Source organism: Erinaceus europaeus, chromosome 3 (assembly GCF_950295315.1).
Source record: "Erinaceus europaeus chromosome 3, mEriEur2.1, whole genome shotgun sequence".
Lineage (NCBI taxonomy): Eukaryota > Metazoa > Chordata > Mammalia > Eulipotyphla > Erinaceidae > Erinaceus > Erinaceus europaeus.
The window spans coordinates 129297445-129320099 of NC_080164.1; the positions used below are offsets into that span (position 1 = coordinate 129297445).

The 22655-nt window shown below is 41.7% G+C and overlaps 1 protein-coding gene across 1 annotated transcript in view; it reads right to left on the reverse strand.

The window, feature by feature from the left end:
* ANTXR2 (ANTXR cell adhesion molecule 2) overlaps nucleotides 1-13721 on the reverse strand; it is a 152868-nt gene extending 139147 nt beyond the window's left edge. Inside the window, exons 1-3 of the mRNA XM_060187924.1 lie at nucleotides 13569-13721; nucleotides 12921-12992; nucleotides 10523-10594 (exon numbers count right to left, since the gene is read on the reverse strand). Coding sequence (XP_060043907.1) covers nucleotides 10523-10594; nucleotides 12921-12992; nucleotides 13569-13720 — 296 coding nt within the window. The 5' untranslated portion in view covers nucleotide 13721. The remainder of the gene's footprint in view (nucleotides 1-10522; nucleotides 10595-12920; nucleotides 12993-13568) is intronic.
* Nucleotides 13722-22655: the final 8934 nt, after the last annotated feature.

Genomic DNA, 22655 nt, shown 5'->3' on the forward strand with positions numbered 1-22655 from the left:
AGAACTCTCATCTGGAACAAGGTATCAAATACCAGAGGATGTACGTGCTAGCACCTCTTGGTTTTCTAGCCACTTCCCCACCTGAGTCTATGATATTCTTTTTTTTTTTAATGTTTTATTTATTTATTTATTCCCTTTTCTTGCCCTTGTTTTATTGTTGTAGTTTTGATGTCATCATTGTTGGATAGGCAAGAGAGAAATGGAAAGAGGAGGGGAAGACAGAGAGGGGGAGAGAAAGATAGATACCTGCAGACCTGCTTCACCACCTGTGAAGGGACTCCCCTGCAGGTGGGGAGCCAGGGGCTCGAACTGGGATCCTTGTGCTGGTCCTTGCGCTTTGCACCATGTGCTCTTAACCCGCTGTGCTACCGCCCAACTCCCGAGTCTATGATATTCTATTTGTGCTGAATCTCATCACTGCTGCTGCAGCTGCACAGTCCCACTAAGGCAAAAGCCACATGGCCTGGGTCAAGGGAATCAATGCAAAGGAGTCCTGGTCTCCTTTCCTTCCAGCCTCACTGCAGTCTGTCTTTCCCTAGTCAATGAGTATCACTTTAGGAAAAATGGATCCCAGACAAGATAGGCAAGATTTCAGTCTTTTGAAAGAATCCAGGCAACTAATAACAAATTCCAAATTTATTTACAAACAATTAATCTGGGGGAAACAAAAGGATATGGTATCTTTAAAGCAGAGCTCATTCATCTATACTGTGACCAAAAGAGAACACTAAGGAAAGCAAGCAGGAGAATGATACAAATAAAAAAATTAACAGTGTTGGCCTAGGGAGACATCTTAGCACGTCAGAGCATAGGGCTTGCACGTCCAGAGGCCAGGTTTGCTCCTCCACAAATACCATCTGCCAGAGCTAAGCACTGCTCATGTATATCTGTCTATCTGCCTCCGTCTCATAAAAATAACCAAATATTTACAAAAAAAAAAAGAAAGAAAGAAAATGGGGTGGGGGGTTAGGAAGCTAGAGCAGAGGTAGCATGACAGGCCTGTATGTCTGGCGTTTCAAGGATCCCAGACTCAATCCTGACATCATTATATTCCAGAGCTGAGCAGAGCTCTGGACTGTCAGTCTCTCTCATACAAATAAATACATTTTTAAAAAGAGAAGAAGAAAAATGGAAATGTTATAAAGACCAATTTAAATCCAGCATTATCTTTAAAAATCAGCTTCAGAGAGTTCAGCCTTCACACTACATCTTTCACCTCAAAGAGTAACACTGACAGCACGCTGGTGTTTGTTGTGAAGCTGTAGTCATGGATGCTGTTATCTTGTCACACAACCTCCCTTAAAAGGTGTGAAAGCAGAAGTTTCTTTGCCCTCCCCGAGTAATCATTACTTACTTCCTCTTTCTGCTAACTACAACTAAGCAGACCATCAGGAAATGCAAAGTACATTTCTTACTCATTCCCAACTTTTGGCTAGGTTCTTCCAGTTATTATATCCTCTTTTCAGTGGTAATAAGATACAATCAGTAAGTGATTTTTAGAATGTGAGTGAGGGGTCGGGTGGTAGCACACTTGGCTGAGCACACATGTTACAATGTGCAAGGACCCAGGTTAAAGCCCCTGGTCCCCACCTGCAGGAGGAAAGTTTCACAAGTGTTGAAGCAGGGCTACAGGGGTCTCTAGTCTCTCTTCCTCTCTATTTCCCCCTTCCTCTTGATTTCTGGCTGTCTCTATCTAATATATAAATACAGATAATATAAAAATAAACAAATAAAAATAACATGCGAGTGAATGGTCAGGAGATAGCACAGCACATAGGGTGCATGTTTTCCTAGGTATGTGGGCACAGGTTCAAGTACCCTGGGAGCACAATGGTACTGCAGGAAGCTTTGGTGCTGTGGTGTCTCTCTCCTTCACTGTCTCTCTATCTGAAATGAAAAGAAGTCAATCTGGAGTAAAAGAGTTGTGCCACAGGGGTCACCCCCATATAATAAACAAACAAACCAAGGGAATCAAAAAGTGGCTATCCTTTGCCTCTTTGCATAACACAGTCAAAACAATCTACCATGAGGGATAAAAGTCTCACACATTTGTGTTACTAAATGTCAATTTAGATGGATCCTCATAAATATAGGGGGTACTTTGCTTTGTTTTTCTGTGTCACTGGTGCCTCAAGCATGTGCAGTTTCACTACTATGGGACATAATTTTAATTCAAATAGGGAAAAAGACAGACAGACAGACAGACAGATAAGGAGAGGCACCAAAGCACCAGAGAACATAGCAAGAAAGGTGCCCTATCTAGTGAGCTATTTCCCCATACTGCTGTATGTACTGAAATCAGCAATCAATCCTCATGAATTATTCTCATGAAGAAGTAAGTCCTTGAAGCACAGTAACTACAAGCAAACTGTATCAATACACAAGGTTATAATGATTGGCAAAAGCCCACTTTAATGTTCACTTCATGTGGTTTGACTTAAGAGATGGTGTAAGATATAAGAGTTCTCAAGAGGCTATTCACATGACACAAAATGACCAGTGATTCCTGATCCACTGAGCACTGTGTATTTCCTGAACCACTGAGTCTAGAGAAGCACTTAGCAAAATGTTTGCTATGTAGCAGGTACTCAGTGAACTACACTACTTTTATATCTTTCTCCTTTTAATAGCTGGATGGTGGTGCACCTGGTTGAGCACTCGTGTTGCAATGTACAAGGACCTGGGTTTGAGCCCCCAGCCCCCACCTGCAGGGAGAAAAATCTTCATAAGGAGTGAAGCAGGTCTGCCAGTGTCTTTCTCTCCCTCTCCATTTCCCCCACCTTCTTGATTTCTGGCTGTCTCTATCCAGTAAATAAGGATAATAAAAGTTTAATTAATTAATTAATTAAAGCAGGCCAACAAAATTATTGCATGAGGGGAGACATGCTTATTCATTTAAATACAGCCACTCTGCTACCTATTTAATTGGATTACATGCTGCTACACACTCAAACCTGGGTCACCCCCATGGCAAAGAAGCATCCAAGTTAGCCATTTCCACCCTCTCATAAAATCTAGAGACAATACAGTCGTTTCTCCCAGGAACTAGTAGCTCTAGCTAGCTTTCATTATACTTTCTATAAAAGCCTGCTTTATTGGACTGGCAACAGAGCTCACTGGATAGGCACCTGCTTTGTCATGTAAGCAACTCAGGTTCAAGCCCTCCCCGCCACACACAGGCACACACACTGCACTGGAGGGAGATTCAAATGCTGGAATGGCTTTGTTTCTCTATAACACTCTCTGAATAAATCAGTTTGGAGTAATGATGAGAAAATATTAAATTAAGTCAAAGTGAACATTTGTTGACTGCTTATCTACTATGTCACTTTAAGACCAAAGGAGGATTAGATCTGTATAGCCCAGAGTCCACATCAGTGAACCCAAGATAGCAGTCCTGGATACAGAAGTGTCTACTTATAGGACAGGGAGAACAGTATAATGGTTATGCAAAGAGACTCTCATGCCTGAGGCTCCAAAATCCCAGGTTCAATCCACACCACCACTATCATCATCATAATCATAAACCAGAGCTGAGCAGTGCTATGGGAAAAAAAAAAACCTGTTCTCTCTGCACTGTGTGTGTGTGAGAGAGAGAAAGAGAGAAAGAGAGAGAGAGAAATAGAAGACACAAACACTCCCCAACATGGTTTCTACATACCAGAGTGTGTGCATGAGTCATACCTGACACCCCCACCTGCTCCACTTCCCATATGTCCTAATCTCTTACTCCATCTCCCCTTTCAATGGTTTACTGAATTTTAACACACCACCCCTGTACTCACTACTTCATTGTGCCAGGTCTGTCTCCCAGGCAGGAGTAACAATGTATGTAATTTTCTAGAACAAATTCACAAAGCAGATGTGAGACTTGTTGGGAAGTAACTAGAATCTGAGCTCCTGCCATGCCCAGACCTCTCAGGATACACTCAGGGTGGCCAAAACAGACTCCCCCAAATGCCAGTAATGACTTCACTATGAGAAATTTCTGGAAAAATTAAAAGAATCACTGAAATCACTTCCTCCCATTTACCCCAACTCTGGTTTGTACAAGGACAGAATACATTTAGAAGATGACAACATCTTGGAATTATGACAAATTCTGATTAACAGTGAAACCGGGGTTAAGGAAGTACACTCACAGACACACAGCCCTGGCTGGGCAGTGGCTAAGTGTGCACACTCTGGAGTCAAACCTGCATGAGAACCTGCTTACAGTACTTACCCATGTCACTCTGACCACTCACCTTCTCTAAACTGCTGGCAAAATCTAACCACACAGGATGAAAAGGATATAGACAGAGGCCAGGGAGATAGCGCAACTTGTTACAGCACAAGATTTGTATACCTAAAGACCAAGAGGTCCCAGGTTCAACCCCCAGCATCACCATAAACCAAAACTGAGTGGTATTCTGTCTGTCTGTCTGCCTGCCTGCCTGCTTCTCTCTCTTTCTCATAAAAATAAACATTTTTAAATGAGGAATACAAACTCCATTTTAGTCTTAGCCTCCTTCCCATCCAGTCATCATTAGATGCCCTCATGTATTAAATATATTTGGTGATCTCAATCTAGCTATTTGGCAGGAATGATGAGCTCCCTTTAACCAGTAACAAATCCTGGCAGCAGTGTCTATCTAGCCTAAGGTTTAGTCCTGGGGTTTTCATTCTAACAAAGAGCCATCAGGACCCTCTAAGGTAATGGTTGAATGTTCTCTACTCCTGAATAGGTTTGTTTCCCATCCCCTGGATTTCATTCTGATTGCAAGATAATTATTTCTGTCTACAGAAGTCAGGAGCTTTCCTTTTTGAATTTAAACAATTGTTTAGTTTCTTTTTTTACCAAATATGCTATTGTGAAAATCAAACTGGATAACCTAGATTCATAGAGAAATACTAAATCAAGGCAGGGTAGGTAGCATAATGGTATGCAAAGAGACTTTTCTGCTTGAGCCTCCAAAATCCCAGGTTCAATTCTCCATACCACCATAAGCCAGAGCTAAGCACTGCTCTGGTTGAGAAAGAGAGAGAGAAAGAGAGAGAGAGAGAGAGAGAGAAATACTAAATCTTGGGAGCCAGGTGGTGGTGCATTTGGTCAAGCATATTTTACAGTGTGCAAGGACCCAAGTTCAAGACCCTGGTCCCCACCTGCAGGGGGGAAGCTTCACAAGGAGTGAAGCAGACAGAGCTGCATGTGTCTCTCTATCTCCCCCTTTTCTCTCGATTTCTGTTTCTATCCAATAAATGAAATGAAGGTAATAAAAATATTTTAAAAGAGAGAAATACTAAATCCTTCCCCATCTTAGTGAACTAATAATATTATTAGCAAATGGCTTTCTCCTTTATACTTATGACCATGTATACAGTGCAACATCAATTTGATTATTTTTATTTTTGAAAATAAAATCAAACTTAGTGAACTATTCTTCAACTTGCTTTTTTCAATTAAGATATTTTAGATATAACATCATGCCCATATGAATGGATTCCTACAGTGTTTAACTGATGGCAGTGGATCCCAGGCTAAGTATAGCTTGCAGTGTAAGCACAGTATCATCAGGTTTTCACTATAATGAATAATGTTGCAGTGTCTGATTTTTCATATGCATCTTTGCATACTGGTATTAATATCTCCACAGAGCAGAGTCCTAGAAGGTGGAACTGCTTTAGAGGTGGTTCGGAGGGTAGTATGCAGGACTCGGCTGTGACAAGGAGGGTTGCAGGAGGGACCCTGCTAAGGTCACCAGGTGGGGATTGTGTGCTTTCTACTCTAAGCTGTGAGGTTGTCTTACGAATGTGAATGGTATGATCTCCTTTATCCTTTAGGAGACTATTCTGGCTAATATACTGCTCACCACTTACTAGCTGTATGTCCTTGGACAAGCTACATTACCTTTCTTAGATTCAGTTTCCTCATTTGTAAATCAGAGACAGTAATAGTATCTAATACATGGAGTTGGTAGGAGGATTAAATGAGGTAATGAATGGAAAGTGTTTTGCATACTACCTAGCACACAGTAATTGCTCACTAAAGGTTTTCCACTAAATCGCAATTACAGCATTAAATCACTATTACATCACATTGAATAGAACTGAGTATAAATCACTATCTCAATTATGCAACATTATATCCTTTAAATTTTGTCCTGATTCTGAAGCCTGGGATTCATGTCTTCCATGCTTGAGGCCCTGGGTTCAGTTCTCAACACTGAGTAGCAGTAAGAATGAGCAGAAACCAGAGTTGAACATCATACATGGAGGAGCAGTGTTCTAGTATCCCTAACCCCTCTTACACACATATCAAAGTAAAAAGAAAAGAAAAAGAAAATAGTGGGGTGGGCGGTAGTGCAGTGGGTTAAGTGCACATGGCACCAAGCACAAGGACCAGCAGAAGAATTCTGGTTCTAGCCCCCGGCTCTCCATCTGCAGGGGAGTCACTTCACAAGCAGTGAAGCAGGTCTGCAGGTGTCTATCTTTCTCTCCCCTGTCTGTCTTCCCCTCCTCTCTCCATTTCTCTCTGTCCTACCCAACAATGACGACATGAATAACAACAAAAATAACTACAACAACAACAAGGGCAACAAAAGAGGAAAAAAGCAAATTTTTAAAAATAAAATAATAATAATAAGGAAATAGCCCTGATGCAAATTTTCTTAAGTTGAGAATCTGGGTATTTCTGTACTGAATCAACACTTGACACTTTCTTCTTACTAGATCCAATCATAGAGTCCTGAGCTCTCTGTGTGTACAGATATGCAGCCAATTCCCCCACACACTAGAGTACTCAACTTTGTGCTCAATGCATCACATATAAGGTAGCAGGCAGGTATGTAGCTATGTAAATGAACGAACACTCAGATGCAGGATTAAAATCACAGAGCCAAGAAAACAGAAAGGACCAGGACCACTTCAAACTCAAATACTTCGAAGTTTTTAAAAAGTGAGTACATGTAATGTTTATCTGACTACTTCTTGCCTTACTTATCACTTTTTGCATGCATTTCCAAAGTGTTAGATACCACGGTGAAGACAGCATTCTACTTCAAGGACTTCCAATCTTGCTTCATAGCTACTGAAAATGTCAAGCAATACTCAGTGAAAACATGACAAAAGTACTTCTCATATTTAGCCAAGGTGCTGAAAAATTATGAGTAACAGAACCAAAATCATGAGGCCATTGGGATTTTTATCCATTCAGATATATTTTTTGAGTGTGAAGTTGTACATCAATACAGTTTATAAGCACAATTCTGATTCCTAGGTTTTGAAACAAGATCCATTATAGTCAAGGAAACATTTGTTCAATAGTCTTTCCTCTAGATATGTGAACTGTTTCTAAATACTTTTAATTGTAAATGTGTGTGTGTATATATATGTGTGTGTATGTAAAAGTTTATTAAATTAAGTAAATAAAATTATTAAAATAAAAATGTGGAAAAAATAATACCCTTTAGTGGATACTTTTCTGTAATATACTATGTATTTTTCTTTACAGCAACTCTCTCAAGAAAGCATACCCAATCTTATATCTGAATTTTATGGACATAAAAACTGTCATACCGACTAGACATTTCTCCCTAAATCTCCAGTAAGTGGCAAAACTAGGAATTTTAGCCAGTTCTTCTAACCCAAACTAATTCAACATACCAGAAATAGTCTAATCGAATTTGAACATATCTCTGTCTAAAAAGCAATATAAGTCAATAATGTGTGTTCATATTATATAGCTATATGTGTGTATATATACATGTATAATAAATTATAGGTAACATTATTAAATAAATACCTATAATAAGTTATAGGTAACATTATTAAAGTTCCTCATGTAATATTATAAATTCTTTCAGGGTCTGGGTGGTGGCACACTAGGTTGAGTGCACACATTACACATGACAATGCTCAAGGACCTGGGTTTCAGTCCCTGCTTCCCCCCCTGCAGGGAGGGAGCTTCACAATTGGTGAAGAAGTGTTGCAGGTGTCTCTCTTTCTATCTCTCCCTTTCCCCCCTTCCAATTTCTCTCTAGCCTATCAAATGTAAGAAAAACAAAATAAACATAATAAATAAACCCTCTCAAGCAAAACAATAATCCCATCATACAAACATTAACACTCTCTGGTTATAAAAAATACTACATATTAAAAAAAATAAGAAAAAATACTACATACTCCTAATTCCTGATTCAAATCACTCCATTATTAAACTAATCAGTGTAAGAGAAGACTGTCAAGATGAAGAATGCAGACCCTTTCTGTGCACATCTAAGCACAATCAATCTGGTGGACTAGTCACTTCACTTCGTCTTCAAAGTGCTGGAGAAGCATATGCAAACAGAGAAGCTGGCCCAAGGTAGGTAGGTCCACTTCATACTAAAAATCCACCATGTCCGGCAATACGCTATGGGCTCCTCTATACACGTGCATTCTTAGAGACATGAGAGTGTAGCTCTTTCACAGAGCTGGGTGGTGGCACATCCAATGGAGTACACACATCACCATGCACAAAGACCAGGGCTCAAGTCCCTGGCTCCCACCTGCAGGCAGGAAGGTTCAGGAGAGGTAGAGAAGGAGTGTAGGTATCTCTTTCTCTCTCCCTCTCTATCTTCCCCACACTATCAATTTCTCTTTGTCCCATAAAAATAAAAGAAAGAAAGTTAAAAATGGGGGGAGGAGATGGCTGCCAGGAGTGGTGGTTTTGTCACCAAGCTCAAGTGATAACACTGATAATAGTAAGTTTTTTAAAATCAAACAATAAAAATAATATTGCTCTTTCATCACTGGCTACACAAAGCTGTAGTACATAGGTTGTAAATGGTTACTATTATTATGGCCCTTAATGAAGCCTAAATGCAAACAAACCATGAAGGGGAAGTATCACTGAGAAAACCAAACTAGTATACGCTAGATACTCCACTCAGAAAGGGATTCCCTCTCCAGCAAAAGTAAAACTAAAGACAGAAATAAATTGTGTACATGTGTGGAGATACAATGTACCATAATCTGTAGGTATGCATGTACAGTACTGGATATGTATGTATTGTGTGTGTGCACCCACAATTCATTCAGGCTGTAAGTTTTACTTTTCCTGGAAAGTTAAAATGTATACATTTATACTTATCAAATCACCTCTGTAGCTATAAATAAATTCTCTCCCTGAGTCTCTTTAAACATTTTGCATTGTTGATATTCTTTAAGAAAAATTTCACAGCTTAAGCGATAGCTCACTTGGAGGGGGCCAGGCAGTGATACACAGGGTTAAGCATACATAGTAAGAGAAAGCTCACAGAGTAACACTTGGTGCTTTGCCATGTGCACAACCCAAGTTCAAACACCTGCACTCCATGGGAGGTACTGTGGCCCTAGAGGAAACTCTGATGCTGTGGGGTCTTTCCTTTCTTTTGTCTCTCTATATGAATAAAAAGTGGCCCAGAGCAGTGAAATCACACAAGTGAGACCACAGTTCCAACAAACAAGGAAAATGGTAATTAAAAAAAAAACAACACAAAACCTTTCAGAGATCTACAGATTATGCCAAATAAAATACCCCTATCTCATGGTCAGGGAGGTGGTGAAGTAGATAAAGCACTGGACTCTCAAGCATGAGATCCTGAGTTCAATCCTTGGCAACACATGTACCATAGGGATACTCTAGTTCTCTTTCTCTCTCTCCTATCTCTCTCATATTTATTAAAATATATATATATATATATATATATATATACATATACATGTACATATATACACCCGTCTCTCTTGCTAAAACTACAGTTTGAAGACATCTGATTTCAAAATAATGCTAACCCATTCACAGATTCCACATGATCTGAGCAAGAACTATCTTGCATATACTGTATTAGTGAAGTAGATTTTTTTTTAAATGAAGAAAAGTTAAAAGTTGCCTTTTGCACCTTTGGACCCTATGGTCAATATTGAATGACTTGTGAGCTCCAGTGACACAAAACTCACCAACTGAAATACTGTATCAATGGCTTAGAAAATGCCACATCTTTCAAGAAATAAAAGGGGAGGGAGGGAAAGAGTGAAGGGGGGGGAGAGAGGCAAAATTTCTTTATAAAGATAAATATATTCAGTATCTGTGAATCTCAGAGTAAGATTAGATACAAATCCAATATGTCTGCTAAATCTAGTAAATTATCCAGAGTCTTGTCTTTCTCCTCCATAATGTTTTTCAAATTCCTAGCTGATTAATATATTATATCTAAATGAGAAAGATATAGAACTACTTACAGTAACCGATAAGGGGGTTGGTGGATAATAACTACTCTCCTAAGGCAGAGATCTGGGATTCATTGTACATTCTACAGCCAATATAAATGATACTGATTTTCAGGTTGTCTGTTCTTTTGTGCTGCTCTTACCCCCTTACCCCTCTGTTAATGAAGAGAACTGAATTGGCTGTGCATTTTCTTGGTTCCACTGAGAGGCCTAAATCACCCTTGGAGATATCAATCATGCCTTTAAGATTAGTCTCTACTAAAAGCCTGCAGTGAAATGATAATGCACTAACCTGTCTCCAGTTAATGGCAAAATAATGGTCGCTTGAGAAGAAAACACAATGAAAGATAATCTCATTTCAGGGCTGCAAAATAAGAAGAGAGGCAGTTAAAACATTTTTAGAAGAAATATGAATATAATACAGATATATGGCTGGGGAGACTCATTTAAAATCTGCCTCACAGAATGGTCCAGGCATTTTTAAATGAAACTCCTTAAGTAGATAGACTAACTCTTTTTGACATTACTACATAAATCATGTGAGTCAGTGCTTCTTTGCACTTAAACCTTCCTCCATGACTGCTGGGTTTTGTATTTAGGAAGACACTTACTTGAAATGTAAATTTCTGTTTTGAAAAGTGCTTTTCCCCATGGTGCTCTACCTCAGCTCCTTGAAGGCAACTAGCTCTTCAGAGTGAGTATCTTCAGCAATATTTAGGTGTGGAGAGGAGCCAATTTAATTTAACTACAACTACATTAGGAGCACAGACAAAACTCATGCTGAGATAAGAATACTAAGGAGGGGTCTGGGTAGCAGTACACCCTGTTAAGCTCATATAGTACTAAGAGTAAGGACCCACGCAAGAATCTAGGTTCAAGCCCCTGGCTCCCCACCTGCATGAAGGACGCTTCACAACAGGTGAAGCAGGTCTGCAAGTGTCTATCTTTCTCCCTCTCTATCTCCCCCTCCTCTCTCAATTTCTCTTTGTCCTATCCAATAAAGTGGGGGAAAAATGGCCATCAGGAGCAGTAGATTTATAGTTCCTGCACTGAGCTCCAGCAATAACCCTGGAGGCAAAATAAATAAATAAATAAATAATAAACTAAACGAGTATCATGGGCAATGAGGAAGAAACTTAAAAATCATCACATTTTAATTATACATTTTTCATTTCTTAAACACCATAATTGCAAAGGACAACTATTCTAGTTTTAGTTCCTTTAGACTTTAGACCATTTATACCTCAAATGGCTCTGGTTTCGAAGACACTCTTTATGCAACAATTACTAAGGTCTGAAACCATAACCAAAGATCAGAATGATCTCAAAGGCTGGTAAAGAGTCTAAAAAGTTACATCTTTAATAGTCACCCTTTATTCACTTCCTCCAAAATCATGACTAGTCACTAAACAACTAACCTTGAGGCAGGAAAGTGTGTGCTACAGAGTGCCAACCTTGGAAGACAGGCCAAAGAAATAAGAACTCTACTCCTTTAAAATGTTGTATCAAAGTGATCTACTGCTTTCAATCAAAATATATGTGATACTCCCTGCACACTGCTGGAACTGAATACAAACATGCATTGCATTTTGCCTTTGACATTGAAGGCCCTTATTTTTCTTTCCTAGACAGTATGACCTCACACCTAGTTCAGAAATGAATGTTACACTTGGCTTCTTAAGCAGCAGCCTGATGATTGAACATGGACAAGCATACATTTTTATAGAGATAAGTTTACTGCTGCCAATAACTGAAAGCAAGCATTGCCTAGGCCTCTACAGATTGTTTGAAGTTACTTGCAACATGACTTTCAAAATGTTTTGATCATCCAAGCCTGTTTTACAGAAAACATTTGGGCTAACAAGACTGAAAGAAGCAATATTTAATGATACAGCTACTTTTCATGTCCTTTTCATTATCTTGATAAACTTGCATTTGCTCAATGAATTTCTTAAAAAAAAAAAGAAGAAAAAAAGACAAAAGGAAGAAAGAAGAAGAGAAGGAAAACAAAAAGCCGATATCCCAGGGTTATTTTTAAATAAGAGAGACTAGCTAGTAATTCCCGGTTACCTCCAAATAAGAGACTAAGCTGGATTTTATAGCAGTTATGCTTTTTATAGGAGATGAAACCAGTCTTTGCGAGTAAAAAGTACTGCATATATAGAACAGTTAAATTTTAAACCAGCCGCACACCCACACATTGTGTAAACACAAGTCAACTCTTAAACACACACAAGTGCCTTTTCTGGTAATGGGTTATTAACACATGTTCATTTGAAGTTTACCAACACTTTCTTTAAAAAAAAAAGAGGACCTCTTCAATGCTAAGAGTTGTGTGGAAACCATATTATGGATACAATTAGCATAATTTTAATGTGATAAATTATGAGAAAGCATAACTGAAATTCAAAACAGCTGAAAAGTCAAAATGGAAAAGACACTTGGAATAGTATTAGAAGATGTTTCCCCAGAGCCTGAGCCAAGTTTCTGGTATCCAGATGAAAAGAGCCCTCAACAACTAAGGACTGTTCTAATAACAGTATGTGTGCAATAACCACCTGGAGGCACTTAAAAAGCAATATTTTAGTAAAGGCTTTCCCTGCAAAAGATTTCCCAAAAGGGGGATAGGCTACCTTGTTCTACTTCTCTCCACTTCAATCCTACCTAAAAAAGTAAAGAGGAAGAAATACCTTACAAATCTCTCTGTAAGTTGCTCGACAAAGCTGTAGATTTCAATCCAGTTACTTGCTACACTCCCAGACCTGAAAAATAGAATTGAGTTGACCAGTAAATCAACGCAGTTACATGGATATAAGCTGGCTTCTTAAAGCAAGGCAAAGAGGTCAGTAGCTGGAAGTGGGATACTAAGAATCAAGGAAGGCATCTTCCCATCCTAGGGAACCACCTGACTGCCAATCCTTTCCAAACTCTTCAAAATAAGCAGTCTTTCTTCTCAGGAAATGCAAACCACGCTGGACATGTTAACACTAGGCTCTTCCTGGCCATGAGGAAAAAGCAGTCATCAGGATAAAAGGCAGGCAACTTTAGCCAGCCTGCGAAGAGTGAGGTATGAACGGCAGATAAAGAGTCTAGTCTGAGCTCCAGGGACACAAAAGGCTACCCTAAAAGACAGCGTCCCATTTCCCAAGAGTCCCCAAGACTGACAACTAGTGACAACCATTAGCCCAGAGAGGCTTGCGGTGGGGTCCCCTATCACTCGACTGCCCGCACAGATCCCAAAGCACTTGCCCTTTAGATGAGGCAGCAACAGGGCACCCACCCAGGCGCTCCGGCCACCTCTGCCCGCCTGGGTGCCCCAGGACCCCTCCTGAACTCACTTGTCCAGCACGAAGTAGAGATCAAAGGCTCCCCTGCAGGAGGGCTCCTCCTGGGTGCTCGCCAGTCCCCCGGGACCGCTGAGCGCCAGCAGCAACAGCCCGAGGACCAGCCAGGGGTCAGGGCTGCGGGACCAGGACAGCCCCGCCACCATCCTGTGCCGGAACCCTGCGACTCCCTCCAGCTCTGCGGGGACGTCGGGAGGGTGTAGTCAGTCACCGGAGGGCTCACCTCGGGGTGCGGGTGAGCGAGCAGCTGGGCCCCGCACCAGGGGCAGTAGGACCCTCCAGCTGACTTGAGGGAGGGAGCAGATCCGGGAGGAAGTCCTAGAAGGACAAAGGGAGGCTCAGCAGGGCCTCGGCCCCGCTGGAACTCCGGATGAATCCTGGTGGAAGCGCAGGCCAGCCCCCCGCCTCCCGACTGGGGAGAGTCCTGCAGACAAAGCGGGCGCGGTCCTCGCTCTCCCGGGAAGCTCCCGGGGGCCGCCTCCCAGAGCCTAGCGCGTGCTCGCCGCGGGGACCCAGGGACGCATTCCGCCCGGAGGGAGGCGCAGTGCGCAGGGCATGGGCTCGGAGTCCTGCCTTCCGCGGCCCAGCTCCGCACCCGCAGCAAACTTTCTTCCCGGAGTTTGGCTCCCGCACTGCGGCTACTGCGGAGGAGGAGGCCGGGTCCTGGGTCTGCTCTCCGGGAATGCAGGGCTGGGGCGGGGCCTGAGCTTGGGCCGGGCGCCCCGAGCAAACTTTTGGGTTGGTGCCGAGCTGGCGCTAACACTCGCCAGATTAGGAAAAGGGAGAGGACTTTGGGGAACAAATGCGCTCTGGAAACTAAACATTCGCTCAGAGCCTGCGGGCCTGGCAGCTGTGCGGGGCCATCCCTAAGGGTGCTGGGGGCCCCAGCGGGGCCAGCCCTAAGGGTGCTGGGGGCCTCCAGACCTGTTTTAACTCCTTCGCCCCGCCTCCACGGCCTCTAGTTCCCCACTTCTCCCCCAGCGGCCACGCAGATATCCAAAAAGACTTCCTCTTTCAAGAAAGAAAAACAACACGCACACAACTCTTCTTTCACAATTTCAGCTCACCTAGCCTGAGAAGCTTATGGAGAGGAGTACGAAGTTGTACCTCCAGATGTTTCCTCCCACTGACTTCGACCCCAAGTTGCAGAAAACTGCTGCAAGCTAGGCTGCAGTAACCAAACTTGTGCAGAAGATGAAGTGAGCATAAATTTAAATCGTCAGCTTATTGATTCTGCATTTCCTCTCCCTTCTCCATCAGTGTCAAAATTGGCTTTTTTTTTTTTTTTTTTTTTCTGGCAGGAGAGGTGGCTCACACTGCAAACCTTGCCATACAGGCAGTCCAGGTTGAGCCCCAGTACTACTTGGAAATGTAGTACCAAAGAAAGTTTGCCTCCTATCATATGGGGAATGCTGTGCTATGGTATCTTCTTCCTTTGTCTCTAACTAAATGAAAAAGCAGCCTAGGAGCAGTGAAGTTAGTTGGGCATGCGCTAGGACCTCCAACTCCACAAAAAACAAACCAAAAAAAAAAAAAACTGACTTGAAACTTAGAGTCTAAGTAGAAAACAAATTGAAGGTTGGTAGTAATATGTATGAACCGTCCTCCATTTCATTTTACTTATTTGTCTTTTTTTCACCAGAGCATTCCTCAACACTGGTTTACTATGGTGGTGTCTGGGATTGCCTGGGACCTCAGAACCTCAAGCATGAAAAACTTTTGTATAACTCCATAACACCCAACCAAAAAGAGGTGTGTACTCCTATGTTCATAGGAGCACAATTCATAATAGCTAAAACCTGGAAGCAACCCAGGTGCCCAACAACAGATGAGTGGCTGAGAAAGCTGTGGTATATATACACAATGGAATACTATGCAGCTATCAAGAACAATGAACCCACCTTCTCTGACCCATCTTGGACAGAGCTAGAAGGAATTATGTTAAGTGAGCTAAGTCAGAAAGATAAAGATGAGTATGGGATGATCCCACTCATCAACAGAAGTTGAGGAAGAAGATCTGAAAGGGAAACTAAAAGCAGGACCTGACCAAATTGTAAGTAGGGCACCAAAGTAAAAACCCAGTGGTGAGGGGTAGACATGTAGCTCCCTGGGCCAGTGGGGGGTGGGAGTGGGTGGGAGGGATGGGTCACAGTCTTTGGGTGGTGGGAATGGTGTTTATGTGCACTCCTAGTAAAATGTAGTCACATAAATCACTAGTTAATTAATATGAGAGGGGGAAAATTAATTGTATGTCTCAAAGTTTTTTAAAACACAGACTGAGCCTTTTTAATATATAGGCTGTGTATTTGATAGGCGGACTGTCTCAAAAGCCTAGACCAAGTAGATCAGAAGAAACCAATAGCACAGCTATATACAAGATACTGGGTACTGTACAGCAAACCCTAACAAAAGGACTTTTCAAAGTTAACCCAATTACCAAATAATGTGATGATAACATTAACTATCCATTATCTTTTGGAACCCTAAGACAGCAGGAACCTCACATCTCCACTATAGAGCCTCTACTTCCCCCAGTCCTGGAACCCTTGGATAGGGCCCACTTTCCTGTATGCCTCTCCCAATCCATATCAAATAATATTGCATCTGCCATTCACAACCTAATCAACACAACGATTGCCACCTCAACATGCTTCACTTCAGACTGTGTCCAGAGACTTCACGTGTGGAATGACAACCCTTCAGCTTCATTACTCGGGTGAGACATTTCCTTTCATAGTATACTCTAATTCCATCCCAGGTGGTTCACTTTCTAACAAAGTCCCAAAACCTAGATATAGACCAGGTTCTGTGAGAGAGAGCATATGTTCACATGTATCCATAAACTACTGCAAAATATATACCTGAAAGCAAAAGTACACTAGAGTTTGCAGTGAGTATCCCCCTAACACTTCCTCTCCACTATTCCAAGCTTTGGGTCCATGATTGCTCAACAATTTGTTTGGATTTGTATGTTAACTTTTTTTTCAGTCACCAGGTTCCAGATGCCATCAGGATGCTGGCCAGGCTTCCCTGGACTGAAGACCCCACCAATGTGTCCTGGAGCTCAGCTTCCCCAGAGACCCACCCTACTAGGGAAAGAGAGAGGCAGACTGGGAGTATGGACCGACCAGTCAACGCCCATGTCCAGCGGGGAAGCAATTACAGAAGCCAGACCTTCCACCTTCTGCAACCCACAATGACCCTGGGTCCATGCTTCCAGAGGGATAGAGAGTGGGAAAGCTATCAGGGGAGGGGGTGGGATATGGAGATTGGGTGGTGGGAATTGTGTGGAGTTGTACCCCTCCTACCCTATGGTTTTGTTAATGTATCCTTTCTTGCTGGGAAATTATGCTGATGCAGTCACATCTGACATGTTGTCCCCTCAGGCTACTGCTAGTTCCCGCGAGAGTTGGGACATTCTCAGAGTGCCTGTCCTGCCATGTTATGCCCTCAGGACATTGTCTATATCCTTGTCTATATCCCCGCGATATCTGGAGTGCTTTGGTCACTCCTCCCCCCTCCCATTCTCAGGAGAGTTATCATCCTATCCTGGAGTGCTATGGTTACTCCTCCCCCTTCCCATTCTCACGAAAGCTACTCCTATAAAAACCCTTTGTTTTCCGCACCTGGCTCTCTTGCCAGCGCTTCACTCCGGTGCTCAGATGCAGAAAAGGTTACTGCGTGAGGCGGCCATTTTCGCTACCTCCACGTGGCCCAACCTGCCTCTCTAGCACCCAACTCTGAGGTGCCAGCGCAAATAAAGATTTGTGTTTCCTCTTCGCTCCGGACCCCCTCTCTCTCATCTCTGTGGCCCGCGCTCAACAACACTTTCTTAAATAAAATTTTAAAAAAGGAAAAACTTTTGTATAACCATTATGTTATATCCCTGTCCATTTCCCTTCATTTTAACCAAACTGGTACTCTGTGATTAAAAAAAAAAAAAACATGTAATACCTCATTCAATTGATCTCTAGAAGAAAGAACAGGGTGAGCAGTGGCTATATCACAAACATCATAACTGTGTCTCCTTTGCACATATGCCCTTCAGATTCTGATTCCTCTGCAGAGATCAGGGATCCCCAGGTACACTGCCCAGCTCTCATTTACAGAGCCCAGCAGCATATGCATGAATCTTCTTGACTTCCCATAGAAATCTGAAATGGGCTGATATTTGCAGGATTTTTTAAACATATATTCCTTTTTAAATGTTTATTTATTATTGAATAGAAACAGAGAGAAATTGAGAGGGGGATGGGAGATAGAGGGAAAGAGACAGAGAGACACCTGCAGCTCTATTTCACCACTTGTGAAGCTTTCCCCCTGCAGGTGGGGACCAGGGGCTTTAACCCTGGACCTTGCACACTAGTGTGTGTTTAACCAGATGTGCCACTGCCTGACCCCTTTCGCAGAAATTTTGCATCAACAGCTTGTAAAATTTGACTTCAAAACAGTATGGGGAGGTTTTAACAAAAATGGAAATACCTTATGATCCATTATTTTGATTTAAAAATAGCTTCATTTTCAATGATAGATTTAATCAAGGCAGAATCATGGATACCATATGCCCTTAGCAATTAATGGCATAATAGTATGTGATTGAATAAAATCCTGGAGGAAATCAGTGGGAAAAAAACAATGACAACTGGCTGAATGGTAGACAAGAAGATGTAGAAATATGATGCACAATATTATCCTCAACTTGGTCCTAACTAAAGTAAAATGCCTTAAACTTAGTACTTGCCCATCCTTAAAACCCTGTGGCTATGGGTGAGTCCTTCTACTACGTTCCTTCTTTATTGCACACAAGCAGAGATGACTAGCATATTAAATTATGTCACCATACTTTTGTTTATTTGGGTAATTAATTCAGCCCAGTTCTGGAACCTTTTTAGTTTCACATTTCAGATACTGGCTCATATAATATAAACAGCAGAGTAGGGAAATGGCTTCACCTAGCACAGCCCAATAATTACTCAAATCACTAGCCTCTAGTAAAAGTTCATGAGAAGGCCATTAATTGCCAGAGCAACCAACTAGCAACCAATTTGCCCCAGTCTGGGAGGTAACCAGGAATACATCTGGCAGTACCAGGAGTAGACCCTGGCTATAGAAATTCCTGGTCACTCTGTGCCAAGCAGTAATGAAGGAAAGTAGAAGCAAAGGCAGCCTCGGGATCTCCAAGCCATGGAAAGGTTGCTTTCTTTCTACCAGGAGAAGTTTTCAACATCATGTTAGCTGGACACTAGCCAGAAAAAGCTTCCAACTGACTGCACCACAACAGGCATGCTGGGACCCTGCTCAACTCTCAACTTGGGTCAAGGATGGAAGAAAGAAGATAGATTTTTATGGTGAGCTTGAGTGGATTATTGACATAACTGAATTTAAGATAGTTCTCTTTTATCAAATTATTTGGGCTTATGCTGTGTCTTCGCAATTGATGCAAGTTCCCACCCTCTGAAAATTGTTTACATCAAACCAAACTTCTAATTCAATATTAGAGCATAACTTCTTACTATATATAATATGCTATTAGTGTAGCTCAAAAAGTGGTGCAAAGGATCAAGCATTGGACTCTCAAGCATGAGTTCCCAAGTTCGATCCCCAGCATCACATGTGCCAGATTGATGCTCTAGTACTCACTCCCTTTCCACTTCCCTCTCTCTCTCTTTCTTCTCTCTCATTAATAAATAAACCCATTATTTATTATATGCTAGTAAATTCCAAATATCATAAGCTCATTTTAATGCAGTTAGAATAGTTAAAATGGGGAGTCGGGCGGTAGCGCAGTGGGTTAAGCGCACGTGTCGCAAAGCGAAAGGACAGGCATAAGGATCCTGGTTCGAGCCCCCAGCTTCCCACCTGCAGGGGAGTCGCTTCACTGCAGTGAAGCAGGTCTACAGGCTTCTGTCTTTCTCTCTCCCTCTCTGTCTTCCCTTCCTCTCTCCACTTCTCTCTGTCCTATCCAACAACAAGGACATCAATAACTAACAATAATAACTACATTAATAAAACAACAAGGGCAACAAAAGGGAATAAATAAATAAATTTTTTTTAAAAAAAAAAGAATAGTTAAAATGGACACACAACGGTGCTTCTTTCTTGGCCCTCAAACACTTATTCATCTTTTCCACCTACAAAGTTTCTATGGCCTTTGTGTTAAGTGTTATAATTATGTATTCACTGATTTTTATTCAGGAGCTATGTATTGACTCTGTGCTGACAATGTTTAATACAAAGGTATTGTAGTCCCTGCTCTCAAGGGGTTTGCCTTTCCAGTAGTCTGTAATTAATAGACTTCTTCCCACCACCACCACCCTCCCCAACAAACAACAGAGAGAAGGGGCAAACAAAGCAGAAGAGCAAGTACAAGAATCTAAAACAAAATAAACGTGTTTACATGTAAGAATTATATAATCTACATTTGCAAGTGGGTATCCTTGAGTGACACTCACACTGCACTGGAAGTGATTCATATTCTCATCACATGCACAGTGATTCACTGCAGGAAATCTTCCCTGATTTAGAGACAGTAAATCTGCTGTACCTGTGGATGACAACACTCAGTTAAACATTTATCAGACATAGTCACTAAAGAGCTAAGTTTCCCAATGTCTGAACTATTTCCTGAGAGGAAACAAAAATACTTTCAGAAGGTTCAGTTATAGGGTCGGAGAGATAATATAATGGTTATGAAAATCACTTTCGTGCCAGGGCCTGGGCGGTGTTACACCAGGTTAAATGCACATAGTATGAAGGGTAAGGACCCGCACAAGGATCCCAGTTGGAGGTTCTGGCTCCCCACCTGCAGGGTGTCCTTTCACAATTGGTGAAGCAGATCTTGCTCTCTCATTCTCTATCTTCCCCTCCTCTTTCAATTTCTCTCTGTCCTATCCAACAAAATAAAATAATAAAAAATAAAAAGAAATGGCAGCAGGGGATTCTTAGTGCAAGCACTGAGCCCCAGCAATAACGCTGGAGGCTAAAATAAAAATAATAAAATAAGTAAATACAGAGACCAGGTTACAGATGATACCATGATGTCAACCTGACTTCCCCAGGTAGACAACCTCACCTATGTACCCTGGAGGCCCACTTCTCCAGAACCCTGCCTCATTAAGAAAAGATAGAGACAGGCTGGGAGTATGAATTGACCTGCCAATGACCATTTTCAGTGAAGAAGCAATTACAGAAGCCAGACCTCCCATCTTCTGTACCCCATAATGATCCTGGGTTCATGCTCCCAGAGAGATAAAGAATAGGAAAGTTTTCAAGGGAGGGGATGGGATATGGAACTCTGGTGATAGGAATTGTGTGTAATTGTACTCCTCTTATCCTATGGCCTTGTAGACTTTTTTATTTTATAAATAAATTTTAAAAAAAGACTTTGTTGTCTGAGGCTCCAAAGTCCCAGGTTCAACCCTCTCCACCACCATAAGGAAAAAATGAACAGTGCTCTGGTAAGAGAAAATTTAAAAAGAAGGATCAATTACTCCAAAATTAAGATTTCTGTATAACAGGAAAATGTCAGCCAATAACAGAGAATGATTACCAATATCTGCATCTGAAATTTCTGGAATTGGGTATATTTCAAATGCAGCTTCCCAGAAACAGACCTTAGATAGACTAAGAATTGCATGTAAGAAAGAGGTATAACAACACATGGTTATAGGAGCAAACTTCTGTCTAAGGAGGCAGGGAAGCAGGAATAGTCTAAGTCAGACTTTTTTTTTAAATTATTTATTCCCTTTTGTTGCCCTTGTTTTATTGCTGTAGTTATTATTGTTGTTATTATTGATGTCATTGTTGTTGGATAGGACAGAGAAAAATGGATAGAGGAGGTGAAGACAGAGAAGGGGAGAGAAAGATAGACACCTGCAGACCTGCTTCACCGTCTGTGAAGCGATTCCTCTACAGGGGGGGAGCTGGGGGCTTGAACCGGGATCCTTGTGCAGGACTTTGAGCTTTGTGCCACCAGCACTCAACCCGCTGCGCTACCACCCGACTCCCATGAGTCAGGCTTTTTTTATTTTTTATTCTTGACGGTTGTTCTAAGTTGAGTGAGACCCCCAGGGAAGGATTTTTGTGTTCCCTCATGAATCAGTCATTAAAATGCCTATGGTCTGACCCACTAGAGGGAGCATAGCTTTGGACTAGTTAGCTTTGTCTAACCTAGGGCAATTAAAAGGAGGAAGTCATCTGTGAGCTGTCATCCACCAAACACTTGGGGAGTGAATCCTGAAAGAGGAATCTAGAAAAACCTAAAGAATCTAGTAGAAAGCTACTGGAAAACATTAGGCAATCTAGCAGGGTATCAGTCTACCAAATCATTGTACAAAAATCAGTGGCATTTCTTTATACAAACACTAAGTCCGAAGAAGAGGATATCCAGAAATAACTCCCATTCACTGTCATAGCAAAATCAATAAAATATCTAGGAATAAACCTGACCAAAGAAATGAAAGATTTGTATACTGAAAACTATGAGTCGCTATTCAAAGAAGTAGAAAATGATACAAAGAAATGGAAAGATATATCCCATGCTCATGGATTGGAAGAACTAATATCATGAAAATGAATATTCTACCCAGAACCATGTAGATGATGCATCTAGAACATCCACAAAAGCCAAGACACCTGGCAGCTTGTTGGATGAAAGTCTTATTTCAAGTGTAGTGTCAGATCTTCAAAGTTACCAGGTGCCAGGCTTTGGCGCTCACCACTCAAAATATCAATTAATTGAAAAGGCAGGGGTTAATGTAAGAAGTTTGATTTCAGGTGCAAAATGGTAGATGTAGACATTGGTCTTGAAAATAAAGCCATCTTCTCTTCAGTAAGAGTAGTACGTCAGGGAGAGAAAGGAAAGAGTCCAGTCTCATGGCTGTCCAACTGACTTTAGTGCTCTGATGAGTTACCTGGTCAGGATCTGTTTCCTGGAAAACTTCCAGAGACAGTGCTAACACCCTCCATAGGACATCCTCCAACATCTCTCGAATTGGGGGTCAGTGGTGCACTCTCATTGGTTCTCCTTATCCATCTGTAACTGGTTCCTGGCTAAGCCACACACAACACATGAGGGGAGCA